The sequence below is a fragment of the Nipponia nippon genome, unplaced genomic scaffold, assembly GCF_047370975.1.
Source record: "Nipponia nippon isolate SJK-2023a ecotype South Korea unplaced genomic scaffold, ASM4737097v1 scaffold_3, whole genome shotgun sequence".
NCBI classification, from domain to species: domain Eukaryota; kingdom Metazoa; phylum Chordata; class Aves; order Pelecaniformes; family Threskiornithidae; genus Nipponia; species Nipponia nippon.
In genome coordinates, this window is record NW_028262347.1 from 61774215 (window position 1) to 61798131 (window position 23917).

The 23917-nt window shown below is 45.4% G+C and overlaps 1 protein-coding gene and 1 long non-coding RNA gene across 3 annotated transcripts in view; both read right to left on the reverse strand.

The window, feature by feature from the left end:
• Nucleotides 1-6953, reverse strand: part of CHST11 (carbohydrate sulfotransferase 11) — a 171952-nt gene extending 164999 nt beyond the window's left edge. The window contains exon 1 of one of the 2 annotated variants that reach the window (XM_087766448.1): nt 6730-6953. In XM_087766448.1, the coding sequence (XP_087622574.1) occupies nt 6730-6832 (103 nt within the window). In that variant the 5' untranslated portion in view covers nt 6833-6953. Of the gene's footprint in view, nt 1-6714 lie in introns of both variants that reach the window. The other variant, XM_087766447.1, reaches the window with a different exon arrangement.
• Nucleotides 6954-8600: 1647 nt separating this feature from the next.
• Nucleotides 8601-19907, reverse strand: LOC148054670 (uncharacterized). Its single transcript, XR_015706577.1, has 4 exons — nt 19739-19907; nt 16578-18026; nt 15024-15204; nt 8601-9722 (listed from the first exon to the last, which is right to left on the reverse strand). It is a non-coding gene; the product is annotated as an uncharacterized LOC148054670 (long non-coding RNA).
• Nucleotides 19908-23917: the final 4010 nt, after the last annotated feature.

The following is a 23917-nucleotide window of genomic DNA, read 5'->3' on the forward strand; positions in this document are numbered from 1 at the left end:
AGTTTGACAGGAGGGAATGGATCTACTCCAGACAATTTCACCAACAACTAACTCCTTATTAAGGAGTATGTGAAGAGGGCAAGCCAACAAGCTACATTTATTGATCTGGCATTAAATGAAAAATGGGGGATAACAAAATTATGCAAGAGAAGCGACACAGAGCCCAAGACATATATGCGGTAGAATTTTGATTTATTCATAAAACCTTAGTTTCAGGTGCCAAACAATTACATGAAAGGGGAACACTCTGCATCCTCCACTGATTACATTCACAAAATTGGAATCCAAGAAAATCCCTCTGTCTGGAGGCATGAGCCAGAGATAATTAGGAACTGAATTCTCTCATTGGTTCGCTGTAGTCTCTGGTGGTCTCATCTTCTAGTTAGAGCATGAGGCTTGTGCCAGAAACACCGCTTTGTCACACGCAAGCATTCTGCCCACAACAAAAGGACGCTATCTATAACTTGAATACTGAAACAGAAATAAGGAGGAATTAACCGAACACTACAGTTTGAATTGCAACTGTAAGGACAAATACCTACCTTGTCCGCAAAGATCTTACACGAATGGGCTCCACAGGGAACAAGAACATCCAACAAAACACAAACGTGCTTTGAAACGTTATCCTTGTAATATAGTAGGTGGCTGCTCAATCTAGATGACCCACCACAGACAACTCTTCGTGTTTATCCCAGACACGCAAGGTCTACACAAATACAAAATTCCTGAATTTAATTTTATTTCCTTAATGTAAAGGGGAAAACTCCTGCTCTTTTTACGGATTTGAACTGGGCCCTTCACCCACACATCCACACCTGATTTGATATACATTGACACTTAGATAAGTCACACACAGAACTCAAACATTTGCCTTGAACGACATGAACAAACTGCAAGAAAAAAACATCAGATTCAAACCCTTGCGTCCCGCAACCCTGTCCTTAACTCCCTCAGGATCACCTTAGAGTTGATACATAATACATATGCATCAGCCCAAAAGGCTTGAGAGGAAAAAAAAAAAAAAAAAAAACTGGGCTGAAATGACATTCACACAAGGACAACTGCAGCAGCTTTGTCAGGCTGGATTCGATACAGTACGTCTGGCAACAGAGTCAAACAAAATACAGTAGTGCGGGCTTTGGGAAAAGTAACATGGATCTAATTTCTTCCAATTCTCTGAACCACTTTTAGAGTTAGCTATATGGTACAATATAAGATAAACTACCTGTCACTTCTAAAAAGTAATGGAAACAATTTAAGAATTCAGAAATATGCTCACCCTGTAGAGAAATAAAATGGACATACTAGTTGCACTCGGTGAACTGTACACATTTGTTCACAAAAAGCACTGAGCATTTCTGCTCTGTATGCTTATTCCTAAAGGAAAAAGAAAGCTTCCATTCACATTGACTTTATCTCAGAAAAAGTTAGACTTTAGCCAAGTCATGACACTTTCACATCTCTGAATACAGACTGTTAATGCTATGGAAGTCAGCACACAGTTTCCCAATATTGATTCACAGTAACAAAAAAAAATTAAAATCTTATAATAATAATCTACATTGTAGAAATGGTAACTGTGGAGCAATAAGCACTCTGATAAATTAAAATTTATTACAACATTACTGTTGACAGTGCCAGGTAATTTTTGCTTGACTACATTCAGGAACAGACACTTTTATTTCTTAAGGTCAGCAAGCAGCTGTTGCAAAAAGCTACACTCATGTACCGAGACAGAAAAAGATGCCCTGCTAATAAGTTTAATATTCACTAACTCTGAAGACTTTCAAAGAGCAGTTTAACTCTCAACTTAAAGCAGGTCCAGACTACCAGTACCTTTGAGAAGAGGGACCGGAGTAAGTTTGCTCACACTGATGATGCAGTCCCATGGAAATCAATGAAAAGCTTATAAGGACACCGACAAAAGGATACAGCACAGCCCCCTCGCAGGCGCACGGCAGGGTTTCTGCCTGCGACTGGAGGATGGATTTCATTGCATGCAATTAAATGAGGGCCAGATTCTTGTGGCTGTCAAATGAACTCCATTTCTCAGTATCCCAAACAGAATAATTTAAAACCAGTATACGGAATCCATCAAAGGAATGCCACGCACCCACTGCTTTGCAGATCTCATTCCCCTTTATAATCAGGGGAGAAAGCAAGGATCAACTGCAAGATGGGAGACTGCTGCATTGATTTTCAAACAGAATCTTCCATCAAAACCAACGGTGAGCTTGTCTTCAGACATAAGGAAAAAAAAAATCTCATGTGATCTGAGCTGTTCTGACATTTGAGCAAAGGTAGAATCAGTCTTCTGTAAGCAGCTATCAGTCATACAGTGCTGCATGCGTAACTGAGAAGATCACGGACAGGAGGCAAGTCTGAGGATCTATCCTTTGTTAGCATCCACAGGAGAACAGTAGAAGTCTAAAATAGAAGATGAAAAACAGAGCAAAAACATTCTGGTCTACAGTGGGGGGAAAAAAAATAATATCATGTTTAGAATAAGTTAGTTTCATAAACCTGTCTCAGGTAAGATAAAGACAGTATTAATTATTCTACCTTTATGTGGAATTTTTCATCTTGAAGGATGCCAGCACATGGCCAGTCTGACCCCAGCCCAGCAGAGCAGCTCCTGCCTGCTCTTACCGACAGAGTCACCCCCCTCACTGCAGCTGGGACGTCTACAGAAGAAAGCAAACACATCTGGCAAAGCGTAGGCAGGCTAAGGACTAGTGAGCGAACTGATTTCACAGGAAAGGCAGCAGACACAACTATAATGGGCTGTCATATAAAACCCCAAGACTGACCCGTTGTACGCAGACAGAAGAGCCGTGAGCATGGAGCAGTAATCAGGTTGCACTCGGTTATGCAGATAGCACATAGCAGGAGAGTGAAGGGGGGAAATATTCTGAGCGGAGATACAGGGAAAATCTCTATCCAGCTATAGCAAACATTGCAGCATGATTTTTCATTTTCAGAAAAGGCTAGACAGGCAACAAGAAAACACAGCGAAGTCCCTGCTGCCGTTTCCTCCCTCAGGAGCAAACAGTCCCCCAAACGCGCAGGTAAGTCACAAAAGCCAGGATCATCTCCGAAGTTTTCCTTACAGTGCTCCTGAGCACCAGAGAGCAGCACTGTTCACCTTCCCCCACCAACAACTGGTCGGGGAACCTAATTTGGGAGGGTGGGTTCCCCAGCACATCGGCAATCTCGGCCAAAATTCAGGCAATGCAAAGGTGCATTAACCGGACAGCACGTTTACTACCAGCTTCCCAACAAAGAACAGGTATGGAGCCAAAAAGAACAAGGAGCAAAAAGCACCTCTCTCCTTCCAATATGCTGTTATTTGAGATACAGCCCAAGGGACACAACATCACATTATTTCACAAAGAGAAGGCTAAGCTCACCTTCCCGCTTCAGGCTTCGGGTGTGTTTTTGTTGTGAGGGGTTTTTTTTTTGTTTGTCAGTTTTTAAGAAAGGCTTCTGTTAACTATGTCATTTTCCTATTTATTTATCCCAAAGAAAAAACAAACTCTCAGCAGAAATTTGTTTTTCTAACATTTCTAGCAAGAGATCCACACTCAGAACTCCTAAAACGGAAAATGCCCATCTAACAGATGAAGAGCTGCCTTGTCCCTGAGGGGGGTTGGACTCATCATTTGATAGCCTCCGAGCATCCTTCCCCTTCTGTCACACCTAAAATTGTTTGGAAAGCTCTGTAGGCAGAGAAGAAGCCTCCTGAAATTCACCAAGAGAACTTGGTGGGTGAAGAAATTGCCAGATTTTAAACAAGGAGCTGACACTTCTTGCAAAGAACTTAAGCTTATTTTCCATCCAGAAGGTTTGGGTGGGAATTTTTCAGCTAATTCTGATTGCAAAGTGCCTATCTTACAGAACGCTGCGAGCTACCAACAACAGTGACAGGTAGTGAGCCAGGGTATGAGAGGCAGCTCCCCCCGGTAGCCGTCCTAAGACACGTACTCCAGCAGAGACCAGCCAAAACTCAGAACACTCTCCACAAGAAAAAGGGTCATCGGCCAAGATTTTGAAAGCTCTTATAATACTTTGAGCCTCATCCCACCCGACGTGCGCTCTGCCCAGGGTTCAGCTCCAGTGAGTTTACACATACATCAAGAAGGGCTACTGACGGATCTTAAAATAAGTATATAATGCCTCAAAATGATCCGCTACCTGATGTATATCACATTGGCAGGTCTACTACCTCCCTCTCTCCTGCCCCTTCAAGAACTCTACATTAATCTGTCACTTCCACCACCAAGATGGTAACACACAGAATTCCAGAATAGGTACTCGGTGAAAAGAGCTGCTCGAGCTTTACAAACTGCACGTAAACTGAACAACCACGCTCTATATGGGTCTAGAGGAGTTGGATAGATTTCTAGCAGTTTCCACTACAGAAACAGCCCACGAAAAAAGCAGAATCAGTTATGATCAAAAAGGTACAATAAAGATGGACAGGTTGTGATCGCATATATTTCCAGATCTGCTCCACTCACGCTAACAACCTAAATATGTGTCAAACAGAAAATGGGTGCAGATTATCCTCCCGGTGATTTCACAGCATCGCATTCTCTCCTCAGAGTTTACGGTAAATCCTTTGAATTGTACTAAAATCTCGACCTATTTATAGTTTCACAATAGCACGACTATAAAGCCATAATCTCCAGCAGTTAGCTATAGAGCATATTGAGGATTCTTGAAAGGCGGTTTTTCTACATTCAAAAATTCACAGAATATTTAATCTCTCTCACTTACTACATGCTGAGTTTGTGTTCCAGCAGTATAATTCATCTGAAACAAGGGGAAAAAAAAATACCGCTTGGCCCAATTTTCTGAGTATGCATGCAAACTATATTACCTGTGGAATGCAACTAACGAAAATATAATTTTGCTAAATTGGTGAAGCTGCGTGACAACCAACAGTTCTGCATGGTGCCTTGAAGCCCTGAAACAGAGCCTTCCCCAGGTCTGCTATGGGCTGAGCGCTCCTTGTGAAACCAGCAAGCACGGAGCAGACACAGCAGGAAAGAAAAAATATGTTAATTTTTCCAAGGAGTTGGCAGGTATTAACACAGATGGGCACCATACAAGAACACATCCATCAAGCAAATGATACCAACTTCGGAGGAGCAGACAGCTGATAGAAAAACACCAAACGGGACTCGGCTTCACCACAGAACAGCAAATCTACTGATTCCTAATCCTATCAGCGCGCTAAGCCTCAACCTTTGGATTCCAAAAACTTCACGGAAAAAACATTTTTCACCAAGTATGGTTTGGTAGCCGCAAGAAGGGAAGGAAAGGGCCAAACTGAGTGTCCTTTTTCTTTTTACCAAGCTGCGATTCCCTTGTTTGCTACAGCTATGCCCGTAGCCACGACACTCGAGAGCTGGTAGGCGAGATTTACAGGTACGGCCGAGAAGGCTCTCCTGCCGAGAAGCGTGGCCGCTCGGCCAGCTACAGCTGTCGGTCTGCTAAGACGTATCGCTCCCTCTTTACAAGCCTCGCTCTTTTGCTCAGTTGTCAGATCCCTCCAAAAAGACAGCGCAAGTGCAATTTCCACCTCATTTCTCAGGCAGGAAGGGGAAAAAGTGAGACAGACGGGCAGATCAAAATTAATTTTTTTTTTTTTTTTGCCACGCTGGATAAATTTCACAGCCAAGCTGCACGAAGCAGTCTCACTGCAACCCACGACGGATCCGTGCGTGCAGCAGACACGGCGTGAAGTTTCCGTGGCCCCGTCCCGCCTTGGCGTGACCCGGCAGCCGACCCACGAGTGACTTCCACGGGAGCCAGCACTCGCTCCCCGCAGCGCGGCTCCATCCCCAGCGTCCGCTGCGCTTCTCAGCTGGAAAAGCCGAGCGGCGTTAGGGCGCTCGGAGCTCGGACCGGGGCTTGTTACGCCCCTGCGTGCCAGCCCGCTGCCCGCCTCTGTGCGGCCGCCCGTGCCCGGCCGGGAGCACCACCTCGCCTCCTCGGCCGCCCGAGCACCCGGCGGCACGGCCGGGCCCGGCACAAGCACCGCGGCCGCCCGGCTCCCCCGCCCCGCGGGCAGGGACGGGACGGCCCGGGCCGGGCAGCCGCCCCTGCCGCCCCGGGCAACTTGGGCGAGCCGGCACGAAGTTGCCCGCCGGCGGCCGCGGGTGCCCTGGCAGCCCCGAAAGGGACAAGCCGCGAAGCCGAGGGCCCGCAGCCCCGGCGGCGGGTGGCGGGGGGCCGCGGTGCCCCCCTCGGCAGGGAGGGACCCGCGGGGGCCGGGAGGTCCCGGCGCCGCTCTCCGCCGCGGCAGGCTCGCCGGCCGGTGCCGGCCCCCGTCCCTCTTCCCCCCAAAGGCGCGACAGAAGGCGGATAATAATCAAATTTTAAAATAAGCCAACTTTCCTCCCTCCCGCGGGAACCCTCCTGCGGGGGGCGAGGCGATCTTCCCGCGGCTGCCCCGGGCGGTGGCCGGGACGGGGCTGCCGGCCGGTCTGCGGGGCGCTGCGCCCGCCGCCGCCGAGCCCCGCGCCTGCCGCAGCGGCGCCGGGAAGCGAGAGCCGGGGCCGGCGGCAGCCGGTGAAGGCTCCCGGGGCGCCCGCCACCTGCGCCGGCGGGGAGCGGGGCCGGCGCCGAGCCGGGCGGCACCCTCCGCGGGGCCGGTGCCGGGGCCGATGCCGTGGCGGTGCCGGTGCGGCGGTGCCGGTGCCCTACCTGGGTGCAACATACTTTGGAAATAGAAGATGACGAGGATGAAGGAGCCCACGGAAGTGACCAGGACCATCCTGCACACCCGGTTCATCCTCATTACTTCCAGCACCGCCGGCTTCATGGCGTTGTCCGGCGGCGCAGAGAGGGGCGGCGGAGCGCGCGGGGCTGGCGCCGAGAGCCGCTCCGCGCCCGCGGCGCTCCGAGGTGCCGGGGAGGAGCCGCCGCTGCCGCCGCCGCGCCGGAGGATGCCCGGGCGCCCGCGCCCCGCACCGGGGGGCGCTAATGCCTGCGCTGGGCGTGACCACGCCGCTCGCCAGGCGGAGGGGCGCTCTGCGCGGCGCGGGGGGGAGGCGGGCCAGGCGGGGAGCCGGGGCGGAGCGCGCCCCCCCCCTCGCTGAGGGGAGAGATGGTCCCGCCCGGCGGCGAGCGGCGGCGGCGGGCGGGAACGCGCCGGGCTGCCTCGAGGGGCCGCCGCCGCCGCGGGGCGCGCTCGGCGGGGCGGGGCGCGCCGTGCCGGGCGCGTGCGGCCGCCGCAACGGCCGAGGCCGGCGCTGAGGGAGAAGGCGGCAGCGGGGGTTGCCTCGGGCCCCGCCCGGCGCCGGTCGTTCTGGCGGGCGGCGGGTGGGGGCTGCTGCCGTTGCCGCCCCTCTGCCTGTGAACTTGACCCCCTCTGGGTCGCTCTCGCCCTCCTGAGGGGCTTCGGGTCCGCCAGCCCGCCGGCGGGGAGCGGGCCGCCACCTCATGCTGGGCTGCCCCCCGGCCCGCTGTCGCCCGGCACGAAGGAGGCTTTTCCCAGCGCCCCGTTTGGGGGGAGCAATTCTCTTCTCCCGCTTTTTCTTTCTTTTTTTTTTTTTTTTTTTTTTTTTTTGTGTGTGATGCCTGTCACTCTGTTAATCCCAAATGCCTTCTTCCAGATCTTCTCTTGCTTTAGTATTATGTAAGACGTAATTTTACGGCCAGTCCTTGTCATCGGTTCTTCTTTGGTGTTGCAGTGCTGTCCCAACCGGTAGCTGTTAATATTTATAATCGGTGTAAACACTGACTTCCAGTAGCCCTGAATCATCCTTAATGAAAACAGTGCCACCTGGCATGCCAGAAATGAAAGGTTTTTTTGTTTTTAAGTGCGAGACTTCAAGTTTTCTGAATTAACCAAATGACTGCTCGTTTGTCTGTGGGAAACAAAAGGTTCTTCCCCCACGGTTCCTCCACCGAAGTCTACCTCGCGGTAGTCGGAGAGCAACAACAGGCGATGAGATACGAGACCGTACGTGGGAGGAATGCAGAAGAGCTTAGTGCAACGGAACAAAAGGCATCTGCCTTGTCCACGCGTGCATCGGGGTTTGGGACGCCTGGGGCTTCTGGTGAGCCGCGGGTGCGTGAGCAACTGCAGCTAAGTCCTGAACTACGTTTCTAGAGCTCCCAAACTGGGACCATCCACTTGCTCAGAACTAGACAGGTGTTGAAAAGTACATTGCTGGGTGAAATCAGCCTCTTAGCAACACACCGTTTATCCTTGCACTGTGATAACTGTTCTATTTGTTCTCCTGATGCACCCAAATACTGCTTTTCCTTTTGCTACAGTGAAAATCAGTTTGCTGATGCCATCTTCATGTGTAAAAGGATTTTTTTCCCCCTCAGATTTCTGTCTGTTCTTCCGATGTGGTTGGGGGGAAGGGTCTTTAAAATGAAAATAGCCCTCAGCAGACCCAGCCCGAAGCTGGGAAGCAAGTGCGGTAAAACAGATTTTTAAGCTTAAAAAAAAACCCAAAACAAACAAAAACCCCAACCAACAAAACCAAAAGGTATGAGTATTCTGTCCTGGGTAATTGTGACAAACATCTAAAGTCATCAGAGTTTTCCATTCAGACTTTCTGAAAGCCAATTAAAAGGATTTTACCTCAAGGATAAACCGATAATTAGGTAGACATTTGTAACAGAGTAGATTATTTAGGCTTGGCCTAGAGTTCCTTTTATTAGAAATAATTTCCATTGTTCATTAAGGTTTTACACAAGATTAATTTTGCTTACTTTATGTAAATTTTTTCCAGGGTTTTTTTTTAGCAGTTTTGGTATGCAGTGACCATTTTCTACTCTTCCTAATGTAAAGGAAACTTTACATTGATTTTCTCTTCTAAATCCAAACCTCAAATGTAATACAAAAGCATTCTATCAAAAACACTAGATAAAAAGAAGTACTAATATGTAACACATCAAAGTGAGGAATCTTTAAGCTCAGTCAACAAAAGTCAACCAGAAGCACAGCCTGGCATTTCAGCATCCATCCATCAATACATATGCTGCAGCACAATAGCAACTGCAGTATTTTAACAGAAAGAACTGGACTGTATCCAGGAATGTGGATGAGACAACAGGGATGAGGGCAAAAGCCTGGAACTTAATACTCAGTCAAGTAACACAAGAAGAAAAAGCTGCTAGAGAAAGTGGTCAGTCGCTCAGTGTGACTGAACAATGGTGACTCTTTGTTTCTGAGCATCATCCTCTGATGGAATGATGGAGCATTTTAAAACAGCAGGAAGAAAATCACTAGCTGTGTTGCCATTTACTATTGAAAGAACGTTATAAAGCAATACCTTCATTACGGACTTTGGTGATTACAAACTTAACATCCACCCGCACGCCGGGTTGAAATTTCTCTGGAAACTTCAAACTACGACAACCTTTCTAATGCCTGGTGAGTCAGGACAATGAAATGCAGCAGCCTGTTTTTTAGAGATTGAGACAGCTGTGCTTTGGTTTTCCTACAGGAAAGAGTATAATCGAGGGAACACAAGGAAACGCAGTTGTCTTTCCAGACGGGTGCCAAGTTATAGAACAGGTACGCGAACAGCTCAGGCACTTCTTCTAACGCATACCTCTGAGTGGAAACTTCAGCAGCTGCAGAGCAGTAGGGAGTCCGGATCATACTGTAGGTGTGATCACCTACCATTCCCGTGATAATAACCAGCATTCCGTACCTCTGAATAAAAATAGTCTCGTCATCCAAGAGGCTTCTGGAAAGAAAGACTTAAGAGATTAAGAACCAGATGCCAGTGACATCAAAAGAAGTCCAGACAGTGTTTTGTAGATTATTTTGTGTAACAAAAAAGCTTTACAAAAAACCAACCAAACAAAACCACCCACATCACTATTTATTGATAAAGCTCTAAAAATAGCAAAACCGCAGCTGAAAAACAGCACAGACAGAAATACAGCGTGTAGTAAACTCAGGGTGCAATTTATCAAAAAACGGCAAGCAGGCTAATATTGAAGAGCACGTTGAAATGTGAAACAGAAACCCATTAGAAAACAGAGGTGTCTGTGAGGGACATAGAGGTCCCTGTGCAGCTTCTCATCTGTAATGGAACAGCCTCAGAAAAAGTTACTTTGTTTTCTACTGATTAGCTTCACCCTCTTAAAAACAGAAGGTGAAATTTTTAGAGAATGTCTTCAAGGGGGGGCAATTAGTATTACTGAAGGAATACGCACAAGCTTTTAGGCATGTAAGCCGCCTTGGGATCTGAAACAGAAACAGCAAATTTCAGACTCTCTGTCTCTCTGTCTATCCTTAGACCGTTATGACTCCAGTCCCATCACGACTCTTACCACGATAGGGGGAAGCAGTCTAGGTAGGTGGATCAGAAAACCTTCTGGACATGTCTTCTGGTTATATTCTGTGGGGATAGTTTTTAACTTCCTCTGCCTAAAACAGCCATACCATAAAGAGACCGGCTCTTGTTTTTTGTTGCCCAAGGAAAAAGCACATTGCTTTAATGGTTCCAGCCAGCCAGTGGACCTTTCGTGTGACCAGCTGCCCTAAACCGCGCTGTCTGAAGGTAGGAAGTCAAACAGAAGAAGACCCGTGTTAATGGTCAGGCACCCCCCACCTCATACCTTGTAGGGCTCTGTAGTGCAACCTAGGATTGCCTGTCAGTCAAAATGTGTTTAGCAATGTTATTCTATTAATATACAGTAACAGTCTTTTAAGATACCGATTCTGATCCCATTAAAAAAAGCCACTGAGAACCTCCCTACCCCAGCTGACTTCAGTGGAAGTAGGACAAAGCTCATTACTTACACAGATTTCTCAGTCAGCAATTCACTGTACGCCCGAATGAAAGGCCACCCACCTCCAGGAAGCTACCACCATAGAAAACTGAAAGACAATCCTTTCTGGAGCTAAGCAGATATCTTGTCCCCTTCCTCTTCCCTCCAAATAAGGAAACCCCCACACCCAACATGTTCCCAAAGCTGAAGAAACTGCTGCGTTTCTGAAATACCTTGTCCTGCATCTTGCATTTTCTACAGTGATGCCTTAGGTAATGCCTTAAGGCCTTTATGCCCTGTGCAACCTGAAGTACTGAATTAGAAGGAAAGCCCACGTTCTTGCAGTATCTAACTCTTGGTTCCAGGTAGATCTCCAGTGTCCTTTACCAGAAATATAGGGGGTTATCTTTTTTTTTCAGATTTTAAAATACTTTGTACTAGATGTCACCCTGCTACCCAGCCGGCTTCCTCCTGTATTTTAGAGAGGATTTCATCCGTCTTCATTCTAGATGGAACAAGTTTATGGCTTCTTGGGCTGCATGCCTCCCCGGTAATGCAAACCAGACTGATGAGAGGCAGTATTTCTAAGAATGCCATGTGTATTATCTGACCGGTGGTATCTGAAAGGCATTGTTGTCTCCACCTCCCCCATACTGACAGACCACAGGTTAGTTTTGTGCTTTGTTTGTCCATTAAGGAATTACAGCTTCCTCCCTTCGCCGCAAATCTCGCTAGTAGTTTTGTCCTGTGATGGGAGCAGATTCTTCCCTTCTCTGAGGGGAGTTTGAGGAGCCGGGGAGCAGGACAGCGTTTCCAGAGCTAATATGGAGCCACTCCCATCTTCAAAATGCACGTGGTACCTTTATTATTATCTATTAGTAATCTTTATTATTACCTATATTATTAACTATTTGTTATTATTATCCTCACTAGAATAACATCCAGGCAAGCTTTAGGAAGCTTCCCTCTAGTGCAGACCCTTGCAAGAAACATTTTTGCCAGAATGGTACATACCTGGTCTGCAAGCACACTGAACTGTGCTGCTCATGTCAGTTCACTGACAAGACTAGATGGACATGATTGTGTCTCTTAAAACCAAGAACAATGCTGTACATTTAAATGACTTCACAATGCTGACAAAAAGTTTCTGTTGTAGAACTGGCTTGATTTAAAGGTGGCAGAATACAGGATCATGGTTAAGTTAAACAAGGTACATGAAAAGATAAGCATACATTTGGCTTAACTAAATTCATAAGGCGCACCAATCAGAAGAAATATATGATGTATTTCAAGATTAAAGTAGGACCTACAAGCAAAACCTGTGGTTGATGCAAGACCGCTGCAATATTAATCGCAAAGCTCTTAGTTAAAAGCCTTGGAGGAGATAGGCATAGAAGCAATTTTTTAAGCTTTGCTTTGAAGGGTGCACTTCTGCTGCTGTGATCAACAGCTGTACTGGATCAAACCCTGCGGTCCAACGCTGTCCGGGACAATGTCACCAGCTTCAAAGGAAACACCAGTGAGCCCTGCAACAGGTAGCAGTGGTCAAGTCTGCCAAAAGACTGACGTTTGCTCGCGACATTTATTAGCTAGAGCTTGGCTTTTGTCCTGCAATGCAAATGGCTGCACTTGGGGAACACCCCCCCCAAAAATCAAATCCAAGAAAAATTCCAATGCATCCCGTCACCACAGCTACAACCAGAGCAGCCAACACAAATTCCTGGGCAAAGCAGACACTACAACATTTGCCAAGTTCCACTGAAGTTCAGCTCTCTTCTTTTTCACCCTATGTGCACTTCCTTTGCAGTTTTCCCCATTGCTAGTTAAGGACACTTTTTACAAAGTGAAATTATTGAAGTAAAACGTAACAACTGTAAGGGCCAAGGCAGCTGCAGGGCAAGCTTTTCTGCCCCCACAAATTCGCCTTGTATTGAGTTAGTCGCCTTTGTTAAAAGGACCTTTAAATGGACAAGTATTTTCCCCAGCAATGGTGGTGCACCCTTAAACTGCACTGAAATTCAGATCTCTTTTTTCGACTGACCTTAGGGCATCATCTGAAGTGTGACTCAGAGCACACAGAGGCTGAAATAAGGAAGAATTACTGGCTTTTTATAGGGTTGCTCATCCTAATTCTATTCTCAGACACCAGGGATTACTCACGCTCTTCAGAACATATTGCTGGCATCCTGCTATGCTGCTTATTAGACACAAGGGTCTCAGAATAACACCTAGTAGCCAGGAAGGCAGGATGCAGTAGCTGTTGGCTAGCAGAAGCAGCACACCACCAGATCAAAGCAAACTGCATATACTTTACAAAACATAAGCATGCTTGCTCCATTCACCCTGCAACACTTTCTCAGCTAAAATCCAAGCAAGCTACCTTCAGGAGCAAATTGATTTGTCTCCAAGAGTTGGAGTGGCTTATATGTTACTCTGGGGGAAAAAACCCAGCTGAATAGGAACAAACACACATACTTAGAAAAACCATCTTTGCAGAAGTGGTGAAGAGAATCATAGAGGAAATGGGGGGGGGGCGGGGGGGAACAAGGAAAATATCTACCCCACCCAAAAAAAGAAAAAGGGAACTGGAAAAACAGTTACTTAGATTGTCACCATTCTACATTTGAATTAAAGACAATATCATCTCCTCTGTTTAAGGATTTTAAAAGTGCCTTAACATGATTGTTTGGCTTTTCTAAAACAGTCTCTAATTATTTCTGATTGCGTAAAAAAATTGCTGGTCTTTTCTGTCAAGTGTTTCTTTCAAAACCATTATTGTCACTTCTGGGGTAGATCCATCTCACCAGCTCTTACATTCCATCCAGCTGGTCTCCAACTGGTCAAATGTCGATACATAGTCAGAAGAAAGGAATACACATTCACATGACACAATTCATTTGCCCTATTTTGGACGTCTAAAGTGCAATGAAATGAATCATGCCCTAAAAGTGCCCATCGGAAAAGCTCCTGGATGTCTAGCTCTGCTACACACACCTATCTTGTACATGGGGAAAGTCAGGTGAAACAAATCCCAACAGGATTCGAAATCTCTTTTTGTTTTGAAAGAAAAGCTGCCAAATGTCATATTTTCCGTACTCTAGCGTTCAGCATTATATCCTGTTTTCTTGTCACCTACCTTACAAAATACCTTGCAATCAAAAATGGGAGCCGTATTCTTCATTGTTACTTGAGCATGTTAATTTCGGTAGAGGTTCTTTTAGATCAATAATATGTCCTCTCTTTTCCTGTATTTTTCCTACACAAAAAAAATCCAACTAGGTACAAATATAAACACTTTCCTTTATAAAATGTTTCCCATTTAAAGTTTTAACCCTGTCTCAAAATTCAATACTTTCATACAAGAATTTAGTTCATTATGACCACCAGAAAATCCTGTTTCCTTTCTTTTTTTTTTCCTTTATGCTAAAACTGAAGATAAACACATACCGTCTTTACCTGGAACTTGTTCAGGAGACCATTTTAAGTCAACAGATGCTGGGAAAATCCTTTGTTATTTTTCAGTGGTGAAACAAGTTCTCTGCAGTTTTTCATTCTAGTTTACGTGTATAACTACTACATGTTCAATTTACGCATGTAGTTGATTTAAAGGTATGCTTACAGTCCTTAGGACTTACGTGTGTTGAAGATTTTCCAAAATCAACAGCAAGTCAACATAGTCTTAAGTGGAAAGTCACATACCTCTTATGTTGTTATGCTTTTCCTATGTCTCATTCCTCTAACGTTTGGACTAGGAGAAAAAATCCACTGAAGCCAGTAAAAGTACGGGTGTAAAAAACAGATCCAAATCGAAAACAAGTTTTTTTGTGCCCAAAGGACAATTGCACTACTGAAAATCATCAGACTGAACAGGAGAGGCAGCAATTCGTACTTACAAGTAGGACTTTTCTCACTGTCTACACTGCAGTGACCTTAGGCTTGAGAAGTGCTATGAGGTGCTTAACTGAAAGGCACTATGGGATTATAAGGAGCAGTTTAGAAGCACATCTAAAAGAAAAGCATTTTCTACAGCTAATTAAATGCTAGTTTTTTTCACTTTCACCATCCTTCCTCAATTGAAACGTGTGACTTCAGGGACTCTTTCTATTTAAAGGATGTCTAGGTGATATTACAGGAGAGGGAAGAGAGACAATAAATCACACAGCAGCTGTTGAAATAATATTATCCAACCTGTAAAGACATTTTTCCAAATCACTTCACACATTCGTCACTCCACCAGTATTGCATCTGTATAATGAGTTACTCCTTACCTTTCCCCTCTGGTGTGGCTCCCCATTCTTATGAACCACCTACACTGGAGTTACGATTCCAACTGCGCTATGAAGTCTCTGCGAAGGAGAACACAACTCAGCTCCAGCAAAGAGAATGTATAAACGGTGTTGATAGCTGACTATGGAAAACCACAGCTTACGTGGTGAAGCATATCTTGACCTAAGGAAGAGAAAAGGTTTGAGTTTACCGCTAGTTTAACCATATTAAGAAAAAATTAGCCCAATTAGAAAAGTTACCCAGTTTTAGTAATTTGACAAGTCTTCCTTCAGCAGACTAGAAGGCAAAAAGGGATATCTATGTCACCTTTCTTCTGAACAGCAAGTTAACAACTTCTTCCAGAGCAACAGCAGCAGCTACAACACATTTTCTTGATCCATTCTGGTACGGTTTCAGACCTGGTTTATGAAACATGAGCCATAATTCTATCAAAGCTTATCTCTTCCTGGAGATGGACTAGGATAACATATCCATATTGACTCTACAACATCTATCAAAGGCTGATGAGGAATGAATACCATTAAGCTGTCTGTCTGACCCTGCACAGGAAGAAGAATGGCCATTTGCTGTATATGATTCATTGTAAAAAAAAAAAAAAAAAAAATTCAGAAATGCCTTCTGGAGGCTCCATGATGCCTCATTTCTTTCTTGTAGTCAATATTTAAGTAAAACCAATAGAGAATGCATATACGTAGTTTGGACTGCAGAAGTTTACAACTTTGATGACTTTCAGCCCTGCATTAATTCCCTTTTCACTGGTCTCAAAATCAAATAATGTTGCAAATGCATACTGAAAGGCACGTTGTTTTTCCCCAAAAAAACATTTACCTAACCCTGAGAAGAAAGTTTTCTGTCAATGCAACTGCAAACTGCCCTTTCCAATGACATAAAAAGGATTTCAAATCACTTATAAATAACAACTGCTGCTACTGTGTCCATTTGAGCGAGAGCACTTCAGCTCAGACTATTGAAAAGCAAACTGATCTACTAACTGAGTGCCACCCTTTCAGTAAATCATGCCATACAATTGAGCCAGCATTTGGCATAACCAGGGAGCGTGAGATTTTCTTAGAGGAGATCAGCCACCAGAGGACCAAGAGATTGCTGTGTTGTCAGGAGATCCATTCACGGAAGTCTGCGTCTCCGCATGGTGCTAGCTGTCCATTCTCACCAAGACTGGAGATTTCTTGTTACCTTTGTGTGTGTCATTAACCAAATCAACTTTCTGTGTGGCCATACTGTAACTGAGTGTGGTAGGTTAACCTTGGCCAGCTGCCAGACCCCCCACCCAGCTGCTCTGTTACTCCCCCTCCTCAACAGGACAGGGGGTAGAAAATAAGATGGAAAAGCTCGTGAGTTGAGATAAGGACAGGGAGATCAGTTACCAATTAGTGTAACAGGCAAAACAGACTCTACTTGGGGAAGATTAATTTAATTTATTGCCAATTAGAAATAGAGTAATATGGTGAGAAACAAAAACAGAACTAAAAAAAAAAACAAAAACCCAAAAACCCCCAACAAGAAAAAAAACTTACCCCACCTTCCCCGCAAACCCCATTCTTCCCAGGCTTAACCTCGCTCCTTCACTCCTGACTCTTCTACCTCCTCCTCAGGGGGATGGGGAGTGGGGGTTGTGGTCAGTCCATAACAGTTCCTCTCTGCCTCTTCTTCCTCCTCAAGCTGTTCCCCTGCTCCAGCATGGGGTCCTCCACGGACTGCAGGTGGATGTCTGCTCTGACATGGTCCTCCACAGGCTGCAGGGGGACAACCTGCTTCACCATGGTCTTCTCCATAGGCTGCATGGTAATCTCTGCTCCAGTGCTTGGAGCACCTCCTTCCTCTCCTTCTTCAGCGACTTTGGTGTCTGCAGGGCTGTTTCTTTAATTTTTTTTTCCTCGTTCCTCTCTCTCACAACTGCTACACAGCATGTTTTACCCTTTCTTAAATACATTTCCACAGAGGTGCCACCAGCTTCGCTGATGGGCTCAGCTTTGGACAGCAGTGGGTCTGTTTCGGAGTCAGTTGTGTCTGGCATGGGGGCAGCCCTTGGTCTCTTCTCACAGACACCAGCCCTGCAGCCCTCCCGCTACCAAAACCTGGACACATAAGTCCAATGCACTGAGGAAGTAGATATGATCATCCTTTGGGTGTTTGGACTATAATCCTTTCCTCCCCTCCCTTTCCCACCAGTTTGTTTGTGAAGTAAAAAATTAAACAGACCTAGTTCAAACCACAGCCTACTCTCCCACCATGTAACTGATGGGACTAAGTTTAAAAAAAAAAACCCAAACCATCTGTGATTCATTCTAAGGAGAATGTAAACCATGACCAGAAAGCACTTCAGGGAAGTGGATTTTTAGCAGCGTGTGCACAGCTTTGGGTACACCTTAACGCAGCTTCTACTGAAATGAGATTTGAGGCTTTACAGAACTGAACCAGTAGCAATCCATGCCACTGGCACAAATCCCACATGGGGCTGGGGAACCACACCATCCCTTCCTCCAGAAGGGCTCAGCAATAGCAACCAGTGCTTCTGGTCTTCTTCAGGCTAGCCTGCTTCCCTGCAGAGCTCTTCCCTTTGAAGGCCAACCACAGGTTTCTTCTAGCATTGAAGGCAGAGTCCTCTTTAAGGCGTACAAGGCGTTATGGTAAAACGCACTCACGGGTACTCAAGTACGGGCAGCCATCGCTGTGTTCCTGAGGGCAGCTGACCTCATGGGCTTTGGTCCTCCGAGGGGAGGGAATATACTGTAGCACGTGAGGAGATCGCCTTTCCTCTTTTGGTAGCAAGCGAGAGTAAAGGACAGGTGAAGGCTTGTGACGGCACTTCTCTTTACTGCACTGTCAGGGTCAGTTAGAGAAGCTCCCGTAGAAGAGGATCTCCTCTCCATTCCATAAGGGAGATTTCCCTAAAACAGCTGAAACTTTGTTGCTTTGGTTTGAGGTTACACTTGGTAGTTTCAGACTCGCCAGAAGGTAGACAGCTGAGGGAAGAAAGGAAAAACAGGTCGTTTCTTTAATAACTAAGTCCAGCGGCAGGCCCTGCCTTTAGCTTAACCTCTGCAGTTGTGCTTTTCGTGACTTTATTTATAAATTTATGTTAGTTTTTGTAACTACCTCTATCTGTCACAATGCTAGCAGCAGGTGCCAAATCCATGTGTACTAAAGCAAATATCAAGTAGCTTTGCGTTTAGGGCAGGGAAAAAAATGAATATTAAATTCCCTCTCGAGGGACCCAATCATCCTGGCAGTTTAAGTTGCAACACACACCTGATGAAATGATTGTGCCTCAAATTAAGCCTTCTAATTTGTGTATAAAACTGGGTCACAAAGCTTATTTCCTCTTCCCCTCACCCCCCTTCACAGCTCCTATACACGTTAGTGCAGTATATTACACGGAGCAAAAAATATGCTGAAGGGCAGAGCTTTGTAGATGGCTCTTCAGCATATCTACGCTGTGTGCTACAAGCACAGCTTGCAGCCAACTTGAAATCTGAATTAAAACAAAGTGTATTTTACAGAGGTGCTCTTTTTGAATCCATTATTGTTATGCCGCTCACTAACCCTAATGCTATCAATGCAATAATCTTACCTCCTTCCCTTTTTTTTCCCCCCTCCCATTTGTGTCATCAGCATCACAAAAATCTTGAGGTTTTTTTTCCCCAAGTGTTTCCCAGTCCCGAGTTATGCAGGCAGTTTCCAGACTGGAGTTTGTAAGCTAACTTAGTCATTGTTGTCATTCATTTGCAAAATGTCCATTACAGTATGCAGTAGTCACAGAAGATTTCTGTTTTCTTCTCCTCCAGGTGCCAGTAAAAAAAAAAGCATATTTTAAAAAATAGATCTAAAGTAATCTGTACTTATTTAGAAGAATTATCATTATACTGTCAACTGGGAGATAGAACATTTGTCACACATACTGACAAAGCCCCCCAGCCAAACTCTCTTATCACTCCAGACAAACAACTGATCATTTTATCCCCCCCAGCAGATGTTCCAGCTGCTCAGGTTAGTGGAACACCCACTTCCATCTCTGCCCAACAGCGGCAGACTCAGGCTCTTGAAAGTCACCATCCGACACCAGGAACAAAAGGTCAAACCATAGTCTAGACAGAAGCTGTAAACTGGGATGCTCAAAAGCCATCAGTCTGACAGACTGAAAGAGAAGCCTAGCAGGATTTTTGCAACAGATTATGTGCAAAATAGGTATCTTATCAAACATACCTTCCTCCCATTTACTTAAACAATAAACACAGGTCAGATTTTTGGCCCTCGCTACAATCTGTATAATTTCATAGTTGTTTTGGCATCTTAGTTTATCCAAAAAAATAGCACAGTTTTCTCTCAGTAAGATACTCAATCACCTTATGTTAGGAAAACAGATCTAACAGCACAAGTCAAACACACTACAGATACAACTTGATGGAGACGGGATCAACTCAACTGAAGTTACTAGAAGAGCTCCAGAGATTCATTTAACCATAGGATTAAATTCAGCCTTCTGTCTGGAAGCACCAAATTGAAAAGCCATGGCAAAACAGATAATTAAACTCTACAACTGTTGCACTTCCATGCTCTTTCTTTCCCAAACCCATCACAATGCTGCTAGTGTCATCCCAACATCAAGTAGTACAGGCACCCCAGTCAGATCTCTGACACTTTATTTTACCTCCTCAGGGCCCAGATTTCACCCCACCTGTTTTATAGCTCACAAGTAGAACAGCAATCTGAAGGTGATGAATGAAAAATGCAGTAAAACATTCAGGATTTACACCCAGCTAGTGCCTCATCATGTTTCCACTTGCTAAGCTCTGCTGTGGTGTCACGGAGCAGAGTTGAACAACTTCTGCGTGTTGCTACATAGCTCTAATATGCATGCAGCTCCTATGCCCCCTGCCTACTTTGATTACTCCTGCTTTTGGCAATTAACACCAGGAGATTAACAATTGGCTCCAGGGCAATTGACTCTGGAGGCAATTAGCCTCTTACAGGCACTTCACTAGTTGCCAATTTCATAGAGGTGAGAGGTGCAGGGGCTATTAATGAAATGCATCAGGAAGAAATAACTGAGCTGTCAGTTAGTCTTGGGTCTCATCCATAATTCTGCTTAAGAACAAATGCCGTAATTCTACATCCCATGTGAATCACAGAAGGCTAAGTGAAGTCACCTTAGAAGGACTGCTTTCCTTTGCCACAACTCAGGGATTCATTGGATGCTCCTGTTATGGTAACATCCATTTAAAATTTTCCCTGTTTTATACAGATTAGGTGGTAGTGAAGCGAAATGACAAGGACGCGGCTGGGCCAACCTGAAGTCATACCATTCGTGTCTGACTTCTAAAATACTGAGTAGACACATGTCTCTTGCCAGCCTCATGTTGTGTATAAAACCAGATATCTTCACAGATGAGTGGTGTTTGCAATGCTGTGGTCAGTTTGTAACCAAATCCAAAAATACACGAGCTGTTTTAGAAGCAGGTGGTCTGCTTGAGCCATTTAAACAGCAACAAAAAATGTAAGATTGCTTTTTTATACTATTTATAATACACTATGAGCTCAGTTCAGCAATCCTTAACTATTTGAAACCTTATTTATATTGGTAAGAGTGGCGTGGGCATACATCCTTTGAGAATAAAGAAGATGACTTCCAGGTTTTTACTGTTCAAAGAGCAAAGAAATACACTCCATTCAGTGAATCCTCGTGTTGGAAATGTACAAGTAACACAATGCTACCACAGCTGTATACCAGGAGCTTCTGGGGAGTAAATCTGTGAAAAGAATTAGACATTTTATCCCTACAGAGGGATCCTCATGCTCCCAGAGGAGAGAGAGATACTCCAGACTGGCAAGGAACAGAGTGCTGAGCCGTCCTCAGGGGGTGCTGCAGGGGAGGCTGCATCTTACATCCTGTCCCTTTCCATGACTTCATTTTGTGGCTATGTCCACCTGGGAGCCTGCAGTTATGTCTATTATCCAATAATAATGTAGGTATTAACAACACCTGCAGCCAGGACTGGAGTTCAGGACACCTGTCAACTCTAAAACACCAGGATTGGAAGTCTCAGCCCTTCATCAGTTTGTCCGTGAGGACAGACAGTGGGAGACAGCGTCATAAACCTTATTAAAGTTGAGATAAACAGGATCCACTGCTCTCTGCTTGTCCACCATCCCAGTCATCTCATTGTAGAAGGCTACCAGGTTGGTTAAGCATGTTTTCCCCTTCATAAATCCATGCTGACTACTCCCAATCACCTTCTTATCCTTCAAATGTTTGCAAATGGTTTCCAGGATTAGCTGCTCCATTACTGTCCCAGGTATGGAGGTAAGCCTGACCAGCCTGTAGTTCCCCGGATCCTCTTTCTTGCCCCACTTGCAGATAGTGACATTTGCTTTCTTCCAGTCTTCAAGAACCTCTGCTGATCAGTATGACCTTTCAAAGATAACTGAGAGTGGCTTTGGAGAGACATCAGCCAGCTCCCTCACCGCTCATGTATGCACTTCATCAGGTCCCATGGTCTTATGCACGTCCAGTTTGTGTATACGTTCCCTAACGTGATCCTCCTCTACTGAGAGTAAGTCTTTGTTGCTCCAGACTCTGCCTCTGGTCTCAGGGGCCTGGGATTTCTGAAGGCAACTCCTACCAGCAGAGTCCAAGGCAAAGGCATTGAGTACATACCTCAGCCTTCTCCATGTCCTTTGTCCCATTCAGCAGCAGGCCCATGGTTTGCCTACTCCTCCTTTTGCTGCAGAGATACTAGTAGAATCCCTTCCTGTTGCCCTTCGTAGCCCCCACTGGATTCAAATTCCGGTGGGCTTTGGCATGCTCAGTGTCTCTACATTCTTCCTGGGTCACCTGTCCCTGCTCCCACCTCTTCTATTCTTCTTTTTTATGTGTGGGTTTTGTCTGGAGCTTCTCGTTCATCCATGCAGGCCTCCTGCCACCTTTGCTTGATTTCATGCATGGTACAGATGTGGGCACCGAGAGAACTCAGAGAACATCTCCCACGTCTGCGCTTCCAGATATATATATTTAGACTTCTCTGTGCACAGCATTCAGGGAGGTCACCTGGGCCTGGATGAAGAGCAAGGTAATACAGTCTGCCAGAGAGATTCCTTTGAGCAGGACCAAACAGTTGAAAGAAGCTGAAACACCTTTTTAAAGAGCAGTAGCAATTCTGCTTTTCCTGCTAGCTGCAACACAAGGGACAGCAGAGCGGGACAATCCACCTGGAGGACCTCCCCCATGCAGCAAGCAAAAGGGGCAGAATTTGAACAGTTTGGGCACACGTTGCAGAAGCAGATGCACAGTTAAGGCCGCACCCATTTGTCCTGTGCCTGAGTCTGCTTCCTGGAATTCATTGCCTGCTATTTCACTTTCTCTCTCCCATTCCTAAAAATGTCTCTTAGCTTGTATAATCCTCCTTCAATAGATATTTTCCTGTTAGCAAATTAAAACTAGTTCTCTAGAGGCCAACGAAAAACAGTCTCTTAGTGCAGGTGGGCTTTTTAAAAGGTGCTGAGCATTTTATTTGAGAATTGGAGAGGGAGAAACAGTCACATAAAAATTAAATTACACCTATTTGATACCAGTCATCATTTTATTGCACATAAAACCTGAAAAGCAAAGCATTTAAACTCTTCTATATTTTCAAGTCAGTTATCTTGTAAAATATTGTATTTAGCATAAAATACATTCTCAACCAAAATATTGATCTACCAGTTACCCTAGACAGAAGGCAAATAAATGTCAGTTTAATGGTGTCTGGCATTTCAGTTTAAAACCTTTCAGTTACAAAGACAAGAAAGTGAATTCAGAATCCCCATATGCACGCTGGGCTGGATATTCTCCAGGCCACAAGCAAGGGGTGTACCTGGGTCTGGTACCTGATCTGCACAGAGGGCAAGAAACGCAACCACACTGCCAGGGCTCTCGGATGAAACTGATTTGCCTGCACCACAGAAGGAATATAGCAGCTCTTCATAGCTTGATCTCTCATCCATGGTATTGCCTGTCAAGTGGACATTGAGGAGCACAGTATAAGGTGGGGTTGCCCACAGGTATAACATGGATGGAGGAAAGGGACTGTGTGGCTGTTGCTGCAAATCACCTTGTTAAGCACTTGCTGAGGTTTTCATCTACATAAAAAAGCCAGCCATTACCACTGTTTAAGCTCCACCAGAATTCATCCCCTCAAAGAAGGTGTTTGGGAGGCCTTCTCCATTTATGACAGGTAGCTCACCTACGAATATATCCACGATTCGAACTCCTCAGTGGCCAGTGCTAAACAGCCTTTCGCTGTATAGCCTAGAAGATCAGAATTTCAAGGCAAGACACAGAGCTGGAAGGAAGCATGGCAGCACAGAGAGTGGCAAACATTTCCCTGAAAAGTGCATAGACTCATAACCCGGCAGTGTCTGGAGGGAGGATCTGTACAGACCCGAGAGGCACTCAGAGCAAAGTGCACTGAGAACCTGTATTCCTACAGAAACAGACACAGGTAGCCATTATCGGAGAGAAGACATAATATACCACACTAATTCCAACTGATCCAAGCTGGCTCCCTCCATAGAGAACCACCTAGAAGAAGAGGATGGCCATGTCCTTTTCTGGCATGCAGAGCTCCAAGGCAAGGGTGCTACAAAAGAACAACAGCTATGCTTCAACGTGTGCTGGCATTCAAGCACACCTGTGACATGCAGTTTCAGAACAGGAGCAAAAAAGCGGTGACTGGGAAACAGAAAAAAATATAATCATTTTGATAGTTTCAAAGCTTTTCAGTCCAACTGAAAGTAAAAACCTTTCTACAGAGTGGTCAGTGTGTGTGAACAGAGCATGATGCCTCTCATAAGGAAATGTAGGTGTGCATTTTTATAC